This window comes from Drosophila miranda (assembly GCF_003369915.1).
Source record: "Drosophila miranda strain MSH22 chromosome Y unlocalized genomic scaffold, D.miranda_PacBio2.1 Contig_Y2_pilon, whole genome shotgun sequence".
Lineage (NCBI taxonomy): Eukaryota > Metazoa > Arthropoda > Insecta > Diptera > Drosophilidae > Drosophila > Drosophila miranda.
Window position 1 is genome coordinate 8,752,544 of NW_022881614.1, and position 17,153 is coordinate 8,769,696.

General features: G+C 43.3%; 2 protein-coding genes across 2 annotated transcripts; both read right to left on the reverse strand.

Annotated features, from left to right (window-relative positions):
* Positions 1-2,894: 2,894 nt before the first annotated feature.
* On the reverse strand, positions 2,895-3,761 carry LOC117193996. The gene is made up of 2 exons (XM_033398634.1): positions 3,713-3,761; positions 2,895-3,593 (listed from the first exon to the last, which is right to left on the reverse strand). Exons 1-2 carry the CDS (start codon positions 3,724-3,726, stop codon positions 3,032-3,034), a joined length of 576 nt encoding a protein of 191 aa, XP_033254525.1. The 5' UTR covers positions 3,727-3,761; the 3' UTR covers positions 2,895-3,031.
* Positions 3,762-5,096: 1,335 nt separating this feature from the next.
* On the reverse strand, positions 5,097-7,684 carry LOC117193513. The gene is made up of 2 exons (XM_033398257.1): positions 6,826-7,684; positions 5,097-6,748 (listed from the first exon to the last, which is right to left on the reverse strand). Exons 1-2 carry the CDS (start codon positions 6,832-6,834, stop codon positions 5,441-5,443), a joined length of 1,317 nt encoding a protein of 438 aa, XP_033254148.1. The 5' UTR covers positions 6,835-7,684; the 3' UTR covers positions 5,097-5,440.
* Between the last annotated feature and the right edge of the window lie 9,469 nt (positions 7,685-17,153).

Sequence of the window (17,153 nt, forward strand, 5' to 3'; positions counted from 1 at the left end):
TCTCGCCCTGTCTCTCTCTAACACACACGTATTATAGCCGGCTTTGCTTAGAGTAAAACATTAGCGCCTAGATCTCAGAGACTATAAAAGGTAGAGCAACCAAATTTGGTATCCATACTCCTAATATATCGGACCGAGACGAGTTTGTTTCAAAATTTCGCCACACCCCCTTCCGCCCCCGCAAAGGACGAAAATCTGGGGATATTCACAAATCTCAGGGACTATTAAGGCTAGAGTAACCAAATTTAGTATCCGCACTCCTGTTAGATCTCACTATAAAACGTATACTTCAAAATTTCGACCCACCCCCTTCCGCCTCCACAAAGGACGAAAATCTGTTGCATCCACAATATTGCACATTCGTGAAAACTAAAAACGCAGAATCATAGAGAATGACCATATCTATCCGGTTGCTGAATCTGGATCAGATCGGATCATTTTTGTAGCCAAAAGCAAGAAATCAATTTGCAGTGGATACGCAGCGCCCGACGTCACGCTCAGACTGATTTTCTGTCTCTCTCGCACTCTTTGTCGTGTCGTTTAATATTAGAGGCGTCTGACGGAGGAGAGCCATACTGACTAAGTATCGGGTATAACTGTAGAGTTGCGGTGTCCGCAGCAACTCACAACGTTCCCCCTCGTTCTTTTTATACCCGATACTCAAAATGAGTATTGGGTTATATTAGATTTGTGGTAAAAGTGGATGCGAGTAACGTCCAGAAGGAATCGTTTCCGACCCCATAAAGTATATATATTCTTGATCAGCATCAATAGCCGAGTCGATTGAGCCATGTCTGTCTGTCCGTCTTTCCGTCCGTCCGTCTGTCCGTCTGTCCGTCCGTCCGTCTGTCCGTCCCCTTCAGCGCCTAGTGCTCAAAGACTATAAGAGCTAGAGCAACGATGTTTTGGATCCAGACTTCTGTGATATGTCACTGCTACAAAAATATTTCAAAACTTCGCCCCGCCCACTTCCGCCCCCACAAAGGACGAAAATCTGTGGCATCCACAATTTTAAAGATACGAGAAAACCAAAAACGCAGAATCGTCCCCTTCAGCGCCTAGTGCTCAAAGACTATAAGAGCTAGAGCAACGATGTTTTGGATCCAGACTTCTGTGATATGTCACTGCTACAAAAATATTTCAAAACTTCGCCCCGCCCACTTCCGCCCCCACAAAGGACGAAAATCTGTGGCATCCACAATTTTAAAGATACGAGAAAACCAAAAACGCAGAATCGTAGAGAATGACTATATCTTTTAGACTGCAGAATTTGAATAAGATCGTATTATTATTATAGCCAGCATCAAGAAAAAAATTTAATTTTTTCTCGCCCTGTCTCTCTCTAACACACACGTAGCATAGCCGGCTTTGCTTAGAGTATAACATTAGCGCCTAGATCTCAGAGACTATAAAAGCTAGAGCAACCAAATTTGGTATCCACACTCCTAAAATATCGGGCCGAGACGAGTTTGTTTCAAAATTCCGCCACACCCCCTTCCGCCCCCGCAAAGGATGAAAATCTGGGGATATTCACTAATCTCAGAGACGATTAAGGCTAGAGTAACCAAATTTGGTATCCGCACTCCTGTTAGATCTCACATTAAAACGTATATCTCAAAATTTCGTCCCACCCCCTTCCGCCCCCACAAAGGACGAAAATCTGCTGCATCCGCAATATTGAGGAACCGAGAAAACTAAAAACGCAGAATCATAGATAATGATCATATCTATCAGATTCCTGAATCTGGATTAGATCAGGTCATTTTTATAGCCAAAAGGAACAAATCAATTTGCACTGGCTACGCAGCCCCCGACGTCACGCTCAGACTGATTTTCTGTCTCTCTCGCACGCACTCTTTGTCGTGTCGTTTAATATTAGCGGCGTCTGCCGGAGGAGAGCCATACTGACTTAGTATCGGGTATAACTGTAGAGTTGCGGTGTCCGCAGCAACTCACAACGTTCCCCCTCGTTCTTTTTATACCCGGTACTTAAAATGAGTATTGGGTTATATTAGATTTGTGGTAAAAGTGGATGTGTGTAACGTCCAGAAGGAATCGTTTCCGACCCCATAAAGTATATATATTCTTGATCAGCATCAATAGCCGAGTCGATTGAGCCATGTCTGTCTGTCCGTCTGCCCGTCCGTCCGTCTGTCCGTCTGTCCGTCCGACCGTCTGTCCGTCTGTCCGTCCCCTTCAGCGCCTAGTGCTCAAAGACTATAAGAGCTAGAGCAACGATGTTTTGGATCCAGACTTCTGTGATATGTCACTGCTACAAAAATATTTCAAAACTTCGCCCCGCCCACTTCCGCCCCCACAAAGGACGAAAATCTGTGGCATCCAAAACTTTAAAGATACGATAAAACCAAAAACGCAGAATCGTAGAAGATGACTATATGTTCTAGAGTGTAAAATCTCAACCAGATCGTATAATTATTATAGCCAGAATCAAGAAAACAATTTAATTTTTTCTCGCCCTGTCTCTCTCTAACACACACGTAGTATAGCCGGCTTTGCTTAGAGTAAAACATTAGCGCCTAGATCTCAGAGACTATAAAAGGTAGAGAAACCAAATTTGGTATCCATACTCCTAATATATCGGACCGAGACGAGTTTGTTTCAAAATTTTGCCACACCCCCTTCCGCCCCCGCAATGGACGAAAATCTGGGAATATTCACAAATCTCAGAGGCAATTAACGCTAGAGTAACCAAATTTCGCAGAATCATAGATAATGACCAATGTTAATTCACGGATGGGGTGTGTTAGTTTTTTCTGCAAACGAATCAAAGTCTATACAAGAAAGAGAAAAGTCGATCGATCCAGTTGAGTATTAGGGAATAACTATTTATTACAAATCTTAGTGCTTGAGTACTGGGCATAAGAGAGAGAATACAGTGGTGAATTTAGTACAATTATGGTGAGTAAATACAAAAAGTGAGCGTAGGCTCTCTATTTTACGAGGGTCATTTGAATACTTGTTCCTTAAAGGAGTTTCACCGAACATCCCGGCCCCGTTGAAAGGACTGCTTTCAAACCACCGGAAGAATTGCCAACTTGTGTATTGGCCTGCAACATGTTCCATTTGCAGTGCGGAGGTGCACCACCCGTACAAGTCCATCCTTCCCAAGCACAGTAGACTGCACTCGGCCTAGTTTCCAGCGTAGCGGTGGCAGGTTGTCCTCATGGATGATGACCAACGTGCCCTCGGTGAGGTTCGTTGAGGTTGCTGTCCACTTCGTGCGCGATCGCAATTCGTTGACATAGTCAGCAGACCATTGCTTCCAAAACCGTTGCTTGACGGCCGTAATCGCATCGTAGCGGTCCATACTTGACAGCTTGATATTCTCGAGGGACCTTTCAGGTAGTGATCGCAATGATTCGCCAACCAAGAGATGACCAGCCGTGAGAGTGCTATAGTCATTTGGGTCTGACGAAAGCGGCGATAGCGGGCGCGAGTTGAGGATCGATTCTATCTCGACGACGACAGTGCTCAACTCTTCGAAGGTGAACCTGGTGTTGGCCAGCGTACGATTTAACAGCCCCTTTGCACTCTTGACTGCCGCTTCCCAAAGGCCTCCGAAATGAGGTGCCCTGGGGGGAATAAAATGGAAATTAATAAAGTCAGATGCGCAAAATTTATAGATTGCATCTTGGGTCTGCCTTAAAAACATAAACTTTTTTAGTTCCTGCAGTTGATTCGATGCCCCTACAAAGTTAGTGGCATTATCGCAGAAGATGTCTGTCGGCAGCTTGCGACGACCTCCCTTCCGTTTCAATGCGTTTAAGAACGCCTTTGTTGACAAATCAGAGACTACTTCGATGTGAACGGCCTTGGTGAGAAGGCAAACGAACACGGCTATGTATGCTTTTGTAGGTCCCTTTCCTCGAATGCGTAGATATGTGTTGATGGGTCCACAAAAGTCAACTCCACAGCGTTCAAAGGGTCGAGCCGGAGCGAGTCGCGTAGGCGGTAATGAGCCCATGAGTTGTTGTAGCAGCTTCGGTCTGTAGCGAACGCAGTGTACACAGGAGCGAACAATTCTACGTGCCAAGTCTCTGGCGTTAACAATCCAATACTCCAAACGAATGAGAGCGACTAGGGCTTTAGGTCCAGCGTGATAGTTCCGAAGATGCAAATGGCGAATATAGTTCCATACAAATTTGGACTGACTAGGCAGCAGCAACGGATGTTTATGACCGTCTTGTAGGTCTGAGTATTCCAAACGTCCACCAACCTTGATAAGTTCGAATCCGTTCACGACTTCTAAAAAGGGAGTAAGGAACTTTAAGCTGCTTTTTAATGGGTTTTGCTTCTGAAGTAAACGGATGTCCTCTACAAAATGAGTTTGTTGAATGTTCCAAATAAGGCAATGTGAAGCAAAACGAAGTTCATCTGGCGTCGGTGAGGTTGTGGTAAACGTTGATTGCTTCCGACATCTCCTTATGAACCTAATCATCCAAGCAATGAGACGCAGACTGTGAGTGTACGAGCTGATATTATCGACGATGTTGAGGATATTATTTGTCTCGTGTACGGCAGCAAACAAACTTTTCCGATTCTCCGAGTTAACCACGTCCATGTCAATATCAAGTTTTCCACCAGTGGCGGGCCAGCTTAGTGAATCTTCGACTAGAAACGTAGGACCCGAAAACCATGGAGACTTAATCAACTCGCTCACGTTACAGCCTCGCGACAGAATATCAGCAGGGTTTTGATGTGTTGGCACATAGCGCCATTTTCCATCAGACGTTAAATCCTGAATATCGGACACTCGATTTCCAACAAAGGTCGATAAGGTGACTGAGTGCTGTTGCAACCAATGCAATACGAGCTGTGAGTCGCTCCAAAAATAAGATGTGATAGTGTGTTTACTGAATATGGCCTTGACTTTGTTATACAACTGAGAAAGTAGATGTGCGCCGCATAGTTCAAGCTTCGGAAGAGACTGTTTCTTCACTGATGCTACTCTAGACTTAGAAGTGAACAATTTCACTGTGACCTGTCCAAGCGAATTCTCCGTGAGCACATCAACACAGCAGCCGTATGCCCGAATCGATGCGTCGCAAAATCCATGTATTTGAATGCTTCTAGTATCAGGCTGCAAACAAAAACGAGGTACCGCTAGTGACGACAGTGAATTCAGCGATTCCATACACTTGCTCCATGCGTGGCTTAAATTCTGGGGGACAGACTCGTCCCAGTCGAGTTTCAAAAGCCACAACTCCTGAAGAATGATCTTAGAGACAATGACTAACGGTGATAGCAGACCGATTGGATCGAATAGCGACGACGCAGTAGACAAAATTGTTCGTTTTGTGGTAGTGGGATAGACTTCCTTTGGATTAAATGTGAAACTAAATGCATCTCTTCGTTGATGCCAAGTTAAGCCGAGTGTGCTGCTGACTGAGTTTTCTGAAATGTTTAATTCCTTGGTAGATTAGTCTTCCATCACGCCTGGATGATTTGAATGCCACTTGCATAATGGAAACTGACCACGAGCGAGAGTTGATGTGATTTCAGTTTTTAGTTTGAAGAGTGTATCTATATCACCAGCCCCACACAAAAGGTCATCAACATAAAATGCAGTTTTAACAGCAGCAGCCCCTAATGGCCATGCATCCTTACAATCCTCAGCCAAGTAATGCAAACTACGAGTTGCGAGAAATGGGGCAGACGCAGTCCCATATGTCACTGTATTGAGTTGGTAGGTTTGAAGATCCGTATTTGGAGATGCTCGCCACAAAATGTACTGGAATTTTCTATCCTTCTCACTCACAAGTACCTGCCTGTACATTTTTGTGACGTCGGCTGTGATGCCGAACCTATGCATGCGGAACCGCAGCAATTGCAAGTACAACTCATCCTGAATGGTAGAGCCGACTAAAAGTAGATCGTTAAGTGACCTTTGAGATGTTGTACGGCAAGAGGCGTCAAAGACAACTCTGAGCTTCGTCGAGGTACTGCTTGGTTTCAGAACGAAATGGTGGGGTATATAATAATGCGGTTCTTCCAAGTTAGGATTCAGTACGAGGGACATATGGCCGAGACTTTCATATTCCTGCATGAACGAGATATACTGCGAGCGAATTTCCGGTAGACGAGCGAGACGTCTCTCAATGGCAAAAAATCGAGTTCGAGCTGTATCGAAGGAACTTCCAAGACAACTTGGATCTTCTTGAAATGGCAAGCGAACGACAATCCGCCCACTGGCATCCTGATGTGTTGTGTCCCTGAAATGGTCCTCACAGCGACGATGATTTGGGAGCATTCTAGCGCTTGGATCGACAAATGAGTCCACTTTCCATAATTGCTGCAAATTCTTGTCGATCGACTCTTCTACAGTCGCCAAGCACAATGGTGGCTGTCTGTTATATTGCCGCTGGTACCTCCCAGCAACAACCCAACCAAAAAGAGTCTTCTGCAAAGTGGTAAGATTTGGACCAATGCGAATCTGGCCAACAGCTAGAGCTCCATAGAAGGCTTCGGTCCCCAGTAACAAATCAATACGTTTAGTCCTATAGAACGATTCGTCAGCCAATGGAGTGTTAGCTGGTAGGTTCCAATTCGATATGTCGATCTCACTATCTGGCTGGTAGGCAATATGGGATGTGATTCCAAGCTGGAGAGTGAGCTGATAGCCGGAAGTACGTGACTTAATAGAGGTAGTCGTACGAGCCTTCAAACTAGTAAGGGAGTCTCCTATACTGCGAATTCCAATGTGGTGTTTTTCACGACGAAGGCGAAGCTTTTGTGCAAAGGTTTCGGTTACAAAATTAACCTGAGAGCATGAATCAAGCAACGCTCTACCGAGTTTGTATTCACCTGTGGCATCCTTTACCAAAACCATAGCTGTTGCCAACAAAATTTGATCATCTGCTGCGATCTCCATATGAGAATGTGAAGCAGCTTGATGAGCTGTTTGCCAGGAGGGTTGCGCTGGTTGGAGTACCGGTTCAGTAGTTGAAGATTGTCCTGCTGATGATTGGGGTGGCTGTTGCGGCTGAGAGTGATGCAAAGATGAATGATGATTCCGATTACAGGATCGGCACCGATGAGTCGATGAACATTGCGCCACTCTATGACCATTTCCAAGACAATTGATGCAGAGACCGAGGCGTTTTGCATTGTCGTACCGTTGGTTGCTGTTCATAGCCTTGAACTGAGCGCAATTAGAGATCTTATGGCCAGAACTAGAACAAAGTGTACAAGACGGATTAGTGATAGCAAACGACGAGTTTATTTGGTGATTAGAATGACGATTTGACTTATTGGATTCAGCCTTTCGTTGTGACGAAGTAGCAGCCGAGTTTCCAGACGAATGGAGAAACTGACAGTGGCGTTCCAAAAGCTGTGTGCATGCTAGCCAGGTTGGCAGAGTTTTGTAGTCCTGCGATTCCTTCCACTTGTTCCGAGTTTGCTGATCACACTTTTCCATTATAATATATATAACCATAGCGTGAACAATATTCTCAGGTTTGCCGATGGACTCCAGCGAGCTTAATATAGCGGATGCCTTATCCACTAGGCTGTGAAGCTGCTGACTGTTTGACCTTTCCACAGGTTGTAGTGCAAACAATGCCTCAATACCTTCTAAAAATATAAGAGTAGGATTATCAAAACGGCCTTTGAGTTTTGCTAGGGCCTTCGGATAGTTTTCGCTTGTAACCTGGAATGCCTGAATTGTATCCGGCCCCGTGAGGCAGGTCAGCAAATAATTAAACTTTTCTATATTAGACAATCCAGACTCACGCACAACAATTTGCTCGAACGAGTGAATACAATTCTTATAGTTTGCATATGTTCCGTCGAAAGTGGGTAGCGACAACCTTGGTAACGATGACTTCACTGGCGGTGGGTGGTAGTCCGGCGCAACAATGCTGGCGTTCAGATCTCCTCCCATTTTTTCCCTTATGGCTAGCTTGATTGCTATGTATGTATCCTCCAAATCTGCCCGTCCTTCATCATTCGGACTAAGGTCTTCAATATTAGCTTGGACATTTAAAACATTCTTGAAATACGTTTCTAAGATGTTCAACCGATAGCGTAGCTCATTATTGCATATCGGGGTTTCCGATTTAGCATCTACCACAGATTTGATCCGAGTTATATTTCGTTTTATATTGCTCCGTTGGCGTTTTAAGTCTTCGAGCGTCATCATTTTGTTGTGTAGTGTAATTACGCTGACACAGAACTAGAGCTTCCAAAAATAACAACAACAAAAAAACGCAGCAAGCAGCAGCAGCTAGAGCACAAAACCAACGGTGAAAGCAAAAGCAAAAGTTCCAGCAGCGGCAACGAAAGCAAAACGAAAGTGAAGCGGTGGAATTCCAATAGAAAGAATGCGTTGATCGATGGACCAAAGCAGGTAGCTGCAAAGCGAACGAACCGAGAATGCAAGCGCCGTTGAATGCGTTGTGGGTGACAAGCGAATGATAAAATTAAGCGAGAACGGCGAGAGCAAGGCGAGGACAACGATCCCGCGATCTAGACGAACAATTCTGATACGGTTTTCGGAACTTTCGATTGCAGCTGCGAGACGAGCGAATGTTGTAATTGTTGCCTTTGTAGATTGCGATTAGTTTAATTGTTCACAGAAGAATTAACATAACACACATGCCCCACGTTGGGCGACAAAATGTTTTTACACGGAGCGTTTTCCGCATTAATGTTAATTCACGGATGGGGGTGTGTTAGTTTTTTCTGCAAACGAATCAAAGTCTATACAAGAAAGAGAAAAGTCGATCGATCCAGTTGAGTATTAGGGAATAACTATTTATTACAAATCTTAGTGCTTGAATACTGGGCATAAGAGAGAGAATACAGTGGTGAATTTAGTACAATTATGGTGAGTAAATACAAAAAGTGAGCGTAGGCTCTCTATTTTACGAGGGTCATTTGAATACTTGTTCCTTAAAGGAGTTTGACCGAACAACCATATCTATCAGATTCCTGAATCTGGATCAGATCGGATCATTTTTATAGCCAATAGGAACAAATCAATTTGCAGTGGCTACGCAGAGCCCGACGTCACGCTCAGACTGATTTTCTGTCTCTCTCGCACTCTTTGTCGTGTCGTTTAATATTAGCGGCGTCTGACGGAGGGTGCCATACTGACTTAGTATCGGGTATAACTGTAGAGTTGCGGTGTCCGCAGCAACTCACAACGTTCCCCCTCGTTCTTTTTATACCCGATACTCAAAATGAGTATTGGGTTATATTAGATTTGTGGTAAAAGTGGATGTGTGTAACGTCCAGAAGGAATCGTTTCCGACCCCATAAAGTATATATATTCTTGATCAGCATCAATAGCCGAGTCGATTGAGCCATGTCTGTCTGTCCGTCTGTCCGTCCGTCCGTCTGTCCGTCTGTCCGTCCGTCCGTCTCTCCGTCCCCTTCAGCGCCTAGTGCTCAAAGACTATAAGAGCTAGAGCAACGATGTTTTGGATCCAGATTTCTGTGATATGTCACTGCTACAAAAATATTTCAAAACTTCGCCCCGCCCACTTCCACCCCCACAAAGTACGAAAATCTGTGTCATCCACAATTTTAAAGATACGAGAAAACCAAAAACGCAGAATCGTAGAGAATGACTATATCTTTTAGACTACAGAATCTGAATTGGATCGTATTATTATTAGAGCCAGCATCAAGAAAACAATTTCATTTTTTCTCGCCCTGTCTCTCTCTAACACACACGTAGTATAGCCGGCTTTGCTTAGAGTAAAACATTAGCGCCTAGATCTCAGAGACTATAAAAGGTAGAGCAACCAAATTTGGTATCCATACTCCTAATATATCGGACCGAGACGAGTTTGTTTCAAAATTTTGCCACACCCCCTTCCGCCCCCGCAATGGACGAAAATCTGGGAATATTCACAAATCTCAGAGACAATTAACGCTAGAGTAACCAAATTGCGCAGAATCATAGATAATGACCATATCTATCAGATTCCTGAATCTGGATCAGATCGGATCATTTTTATAGCCAATAGGAACAAATCAATTTGCAGTTGTTACGCAGCGCCCGACGTCACGCTCAGACTGATTTTCTGTCTCTCGCACGCACTCTTTGTCGTGTCGTTTAATATTGTCGGCGTCTGCCGGAGGAGAGCCATACTGACTAAGTATCGGGTATAAATGTAGAGTTGCGGTGTCCGCAGCAACTCACAACGTTCTCTCTCGTTTTTTTTTGTTAACTGAAGGTCCTTGTCGTTATCCCTCAAAACGTAACCTGACACTTGGGTAACTAGGACATAAAAACACAAATAAATCACAGAGGCGCTCGATAAAAAAGAAAACCATTTCCGGTATCAGCGTGGAGTCCAGGCAACTTTCGATTTCGATTGTATTTCAGAGACAGGGAGATTTTCTATAATTTCCACATCAAAACGAGAACAATGACTGTAGGGGACACGCCTCCAGAGACTTTCAAATTGCCTTCAAAATTGTATTTCCACGTGGGCAGGTCTTTGGGTTACGATTAAACGATCGTATTTGGGGACCGAGAAATAGAATCGGAATATCCGGCCCTGTATTGTGCGGTCGATTAATGATCGGTTATCAGATTGCAAAAAAGGTGAAAGTGGGTTCCATAATAATAGTGGTTAGCGGTTTGATTCCACGGCACACTACATGATTTTTGTATATGTACCACACATTCTTGCAACAAAGAAAAAAGTGATAGTGATTGAGAAAGATGCATGGAGAATGGCCCGCATGACTTCAAATTCTTGCTTATAAAATAAACTGGCATATCCGGAGTGCCACTTCTTTAGTTTCTGTCCCCCTACATTCCCCCTAAATAGTGGCCTCTAAGACATTCACTGGATGCTTAAATCGAACGTAACTAAATATTTCCGCTGATTGTTAATCAATTTTTTTCTACACAAATTGCCCTTTGTGATATATGTTATAAATAGACACCCTTACCTTTTGCCTGTTGTCAATGTAAGTGGCTTCTAATTTATGTTACATGGAGGCGTTATAATCGAGAATAAACGAGGGGGAACGTTGTGAGTTGCTGCGGACACCGCAACCCTACAGTTATACCCGATACTTAGTCAGTATGGCTCTCCTCCGGCAGACGCCGCTAATATTAAACGAAACGACAAAGAGTGCGTGCGAGAGAGACAGAAAATCAGTCTGAGCGTGACGTCGGGCGCTGCGTAGCCAGTGTAAATTGATTTGTTCCTTTTGGCTATAAAAATTATCTGATCTAGTCCAGATTCAGCAATCTGATAGATATGGTCGTTATCTATGATTCTGCGTTTTTAGTTTTCTCGAATGTGCAATATTGTGGATGCAACAGATTTTCGTCCTTTGTGGGGGCGGAAGGGAGTCGGGCGAAATTCTGAGATATACGTTTTATAGTGAGATCTAACAGGAGTGCGGATACTAAATTTGGTTACTCTAGCCTTAATAGTCCCTGAGATTTGTGGATGCCCCAGATTTTCGTCCTTTGCGGGGGCGGAAGGGGGTGTGGCGAAATTTGGACACGAAATGGTCAAGGTCCGATATCACAGGAGTGTGGATACCAAATTTGGTTGCTCTGGCTCTTATAGGTTCTGAGATCCTTGAACTCATATTTTGCAATTGGCAAAACAGACCATGAAACCTGTGTGTTAGAGAGAGACAGAGCGAGAAAGAATGAAATTGTTTTCTTGATTCTGGCTATAATAATTATACGATCTGGTTGAGATCTTACATTCTAGAACATATAGTCATCCTCTACGATTCTGCGTTTTTGGTTTTATCGTATCTTTAAAATTGTGGATGCCACAGATTTTCGTCCTTTGTGGGGGCGGAAGTGGGCGGGGCGAAGTTCTGAAATATTTTTGTAGCAGTGACATATCACAGAAGTCTGGATCCAAAACATCGTTGCTCTAGCTCTTATAGTCTTTGAGCACTAGGCGCTGAAGGGGACGGACAGACGGACGGACGGACAGACGGACAGACAGACATGGCTCAATCGACTCGGCTATTGATGCTGATCAAGAATATATATACTTTATGGGGTCGGAAACGATTCCTTCTGGACGGTACACACATCCACTTTTACCACAAATCTAATATACCCCAATACTCATTTTGAGTATCGGGTATAATAAAGTATTAATAAATTGCTCATATATACATATATTATATATGTAGTTTTTCAGCAATTTTTTGCTCTTGTGGTGTAATGATTTCCCATCATTTGTGTGCTGCAGACATAATGCGGGCCTTCAGATACCAACAAAAGGTGAAGAGAAAATTACTTTCAGCTTCGATAGAACGATTTGCAAATGGGTTATTTAGAAAATATTCACCAATTAGAGAATCAAAGAACATAACTATCAAATTTCTACGAGAAACCTTTCATTCTGCTGTTGAAAACTATCGGTATGATCGCGATAATCAACACCTTAACCCTAGAGCAGTCAGACAGGAATCAGTAATCTCAAAATAGACAAGAATCATTTGACATTTTAACGCCGATTCGTGAATAGCGACACTCGGATTTCATAGACATTTTCTATTAAGTAAATTAAAAGAAAAAGTATCGAATGACCCTGTTCCTTTTTTAAATTCTCACATGAGTGCGCATTTAAGAAAAAGACGGTGAACCTGCTAGCCTAAGCCATATTTAATTGCGAAAACATTCCACTATCCATTTTCCATTATTATACCCTTTGATACGCACCAAAGACCTTATATTTATACCCGATACTCAAAATGAGTATTGGGGTATATTAGATTTGTGGTAAAAGTGGATGTGTGTAACGTCCAGAAGGAATCGTTTCCGACCCCATAAAGTATATATATTCTTGATCAGCATCAATAGCCGAGTCGATTGAGCCCTGTCTGTCTGTCCGTCTGTCCGTCCGTCCGTCCGTCCGTCTGTCCGTCCCCTTCAGCGCCTAGTGCTCAAAGACTATAAGAGCTAGAGTAACGATGTTTTGGATCCAGACTTCTGTGATATGTCACTGCTACAAAAATATTTCAAAACTTCGCCCCGCCCACTTCCGCTCCCACAAAGGACGAAAATCTGTGGCATCCACAGTTTTAAGGATACGATAAAACCAAAAACGCAGAATCGTAGAAGATGACTATATGTTCTAGAGTGTAAAATCTCAACCAGATCGTATAATTATTATAGCCAGAATCAAGAAAACAATTTTATTCTTTCTCGCTCTGTCTCTCTCTAACACACAGGTTTCATGGTCTGTTTTGCCAATTGCAAAATATGAGTTCAAGGATCTCAGAACCTGTAAAAGCCATAGCAACCAAATTTGGTATCCACACTCCTGTGATATCGGACCTTGACCGTTTCGTGTCCAAGTTTCGCCACACCCCCTTCCGCCCCCGCAAAGGACGAAAATCTGGGGCATCCACAAATTTCAGAGACTATTAAGGCTAGAGTAACCAAATTTAGTATCCGCACTCCTGTTAGATCTCACTATCAAACGTATATCTCAGAATTTCGCCCGACCCCCTTCCGCCCCCACAAAGAACGAAAATCTGTTGCATCCACAATATTGCAGATTCGAGAAAACTAAAAACGCAGAATCATAGATAACGACCATATCTATAAGATTGCTGAATCTGGACCAGATCAGATAATTTTTATAGCCAAAAGGAACAAATCAATTTGCAGTGGCTACGCAGCGCCCAACGTCACGCTCAGACTGATTTTCTGTCTCTCTCGCACGCACTATTTGTCGTGTCGTTTAATATTAGCAGCGTCTGCCGGAGGAGAGCCATACTGACTTAGTATCGGGTATAACTGTAGAGTTGCGGTGTCCGCAGCAACTCACAACGTTCCCCCTCGTTTTATCATCAGAATGACAAGCGACATCCGACATTACAGTTTTGTTCAGGCTATGTAGTTGAAAGAGCAACGTCGACACCGCCCACCAAAAGTCATCTGAAAATAATCGAAGTCGGATAACTATAACATATAGGGCATGAAAAGCTTCGCACCCGAAACTAGGCCTTCTTTTCTTATTTTTTGAATGGCTTTCCTTTAACGTAACAGGAATGAGGTAATACGAAGCCATTTTGTGTCCAGAGCGCGGCCCTTTCTGTCGTAGAAGAGATAAACAATGAGTGAATCCTTTTGTATGCTTCGGGTCGGCTCGTCTGTAAGACCGTCCCATTTTTGTTCTATTGCTTTTGTCTGCTGGCCACATTGTCCAGTAAAAAGGTTTAAGAGTGTGCTCTAAAATTTTCGCAACATGTTTCACATTATTGATGATGAGCCGGCTCCGTAAGCGATCCTTTTATATCCTCGACCATTGCAGCATCTGATCCATAGTGAGCCCATGAGTCCCATGAATCCCAAGAGGGTTCTGAAAACCATGTCTGACTACTTCACCGCAGGATATCATATACATATGTAGGTCTACTCGCCATTGTACAATCATTGCTTGACCAGCCGAGTTTTTCGGCGCGTTCTACCTCCTTCGAATTAGTTCAGTTGGTCAAGCATGAACCGAAGATTAATTAAGGTGCATACTACATACATGCGAGATGTGTGAGATACTCTCCTTCAAATATATTCAAAAATGCAGCGTAATGAATGTAATGTCTGAAGTTGCATACATCGGATCCTTTTCCATGTGTTACAATCACTTTCCCATGACATGCAGCAAGTGACGCAGCCTGAATCCTTGCATCATTGTATCCTTTCCACATGTGTGGGAAACAAACACTTTCACTGGTAGTAGTTCTTACATTACACATCGCACATTCTGTGGATGTGGAAACCTGCAAAGGATTGACATTCAGCTGACAAGTGTCATTTGTTGTGAATAGGGGAGTCTCTAGGCCTGGGTCGGGGTAAGAGAAAAGTGAAGATACCACAAATTATGCACCAGCTGGAAATGGTTGGAAATAGCTGGGAAAGCGGAAATAAAAGCTAGTTCAGTGCTAAAAAGGATATTAAGGCCTAAGTGTCCTCAATCGTAAAAATAGCCGCTTAAGCCAAAAAGGCGACACAGACAGCGAGCCTATGGGTCAAATGCGCGCCTTCTATACTCTTGTTGCAGTGATACTAGAAAAAAAAGGATAAGAGCGTTGGCTGGTATTGTCTTGAAAATGGTAATACCCTCTCCAAGAGTAGATAAACGCAAATGCAATCAACTGCAGACATCACAGACCGAGCTGTGGTCTCCTGGCCCCAAATATTTTTTCGCTTACACGCGCAATAAGTTGCGCTCGGCTTACGGAGCCCCTTCCCCACTGCATGTTTTATGCTCCTGGTGTTTTTATGGCAGCACATTGACACATTGGCGTGGTTTTGGGGCAAATTAGCTGCCGTTCTGCTGCCGGTTGGTTCTGCATGGAGTGTCGGTCAAGTCAAGCCGTGATTCCAAGTTTCCTGTACTATTTTTTATGCCATTCTACGCGTCCTGACTTACATTAAACGTTCCATTAGGTTGGCCAGTAAGACGACTCTGAAATGGATTTCTCATTTGGTTTTTTATGGAGTAGCCACGTATGGAATCCTGGTATTTATGATATTTGGTTCTTGGCTCTGCGGCGTATTTAAAAAGGGATAATATAAGTTAAGTGAGTTTGCTTGCGACCAAATTTATGGTTCTGTTCTAGGATGAACAGAACCTCTGATTGCGTTGTCTTTCCCCCCCTTGAGTGTGTTTTATCCAACTGAAATAGTGCTATTTTTGTCAGCAATGCCTCGTCCCCTCTTATTTCCAACGGAGTGGAGTTCGCAGCCGACAAGCGTGCCCATTGCCTGCTGCATTTCAAATGTTAAAAACTTCAAATATCTCCTAAGTAAACCCAAAGCAAATGTCCCATTTCCTGCAACAATTGTCTCCATTTGCTCACCACTTGGAAAAGACGAATAATGATATTTTTTCCTATTTCTTGGTTGAAATATCTCAGTGTGTGAGTACAGGAGCGGAGATAAAAAGAAGTCTTCGTGCACATTGTCACCTTTGCTTGACCTCGAGTGCGTGCCTAAACGACGGGATGCTTGTCTAAGCAAATACTATAAGATGGGAAAAAGAGAACACACATACAGTATTTCCATCTGCCGTCTTTTCACTTAGCTCATTTAAAACAAAAGATCAGTATTTTAGAACAACGAAGTCGGTTTTTAATATGAAATCATTTACATAGGCAGCACTCCGTCTTAACCTATGACTAAACATTGTATCCACCATTTATTATCCTCTCCTTGACCATACCGCGATTAGAGACCACCATTGCCCACTTCATTTTGAAAGATTATCTCTCCGAAACCGGACAAAACACACAGAACCGAAACACCTGAGCCCTACGAACACCTGTGAGAATGTTCAACAAAGCGCAAAAGATGCGCAAAAATTGCATGAAACCAGGGACTCCAGAGCAAACACCAAAATGGAAAATATGAGAACACTTAACTCAAACAAAACCACAAGGATGCTGCCCAATTTATAAAGACGAGCTGAAGGACCCAGTGAAGTGCATCCGTTTGCGTTTTCACTTTCACAATGGAAACTAAAACCACAGAAAATGAACATAAATGCACAGGATACGCTATCGTTATGTCCTTTTTCCAGTGTCCTACTTCTCAACCGCAAAGCAAACAATAAACCGGACACTGCGATCAAATTGCCAAAAGTAGACTGGGTTCAAAGATATCGAAAAATCTCTAAGCTTATACTTCGAAATAACAGAACGAAAAGTAAAGAACCTTCATATCAATTAACACTCGACTTTAAACGAGGGGGAACGTTGTGAGTTGCTGCGGAGACCGCAACTCTACAGTTATACCCGATACTAAGTCGTTTTTGTTAATGATGGTTCTCTTGCTACGGTATCTAGAGCAAGCCCAATATCTCTCCCTGAAGATCCTTACCATCCAACTTTGTTGATATCACTGGAGTGTACACAATCTGGAGGTGCTGACAGTTCCATGGCTCCTTGTCACATAAAGTGTTTTCGCAAAACAAACTTTATTGATTTAGATCTCCCTGTCTCCCCCGTTGATTGGTCGTTTCTTTATTCATTACCGAACATAGACGCAACTGTTAACTCGTTTTATAGTTCTATTTACTCCGCCCTTAATACGTTTGTTCCAGATATCACTGTACCTGTATCGTCCAAGCCTCCCTGGTTCTCCAAGTATTTGTCATACTTAAAAAATAATAAATCCCGGC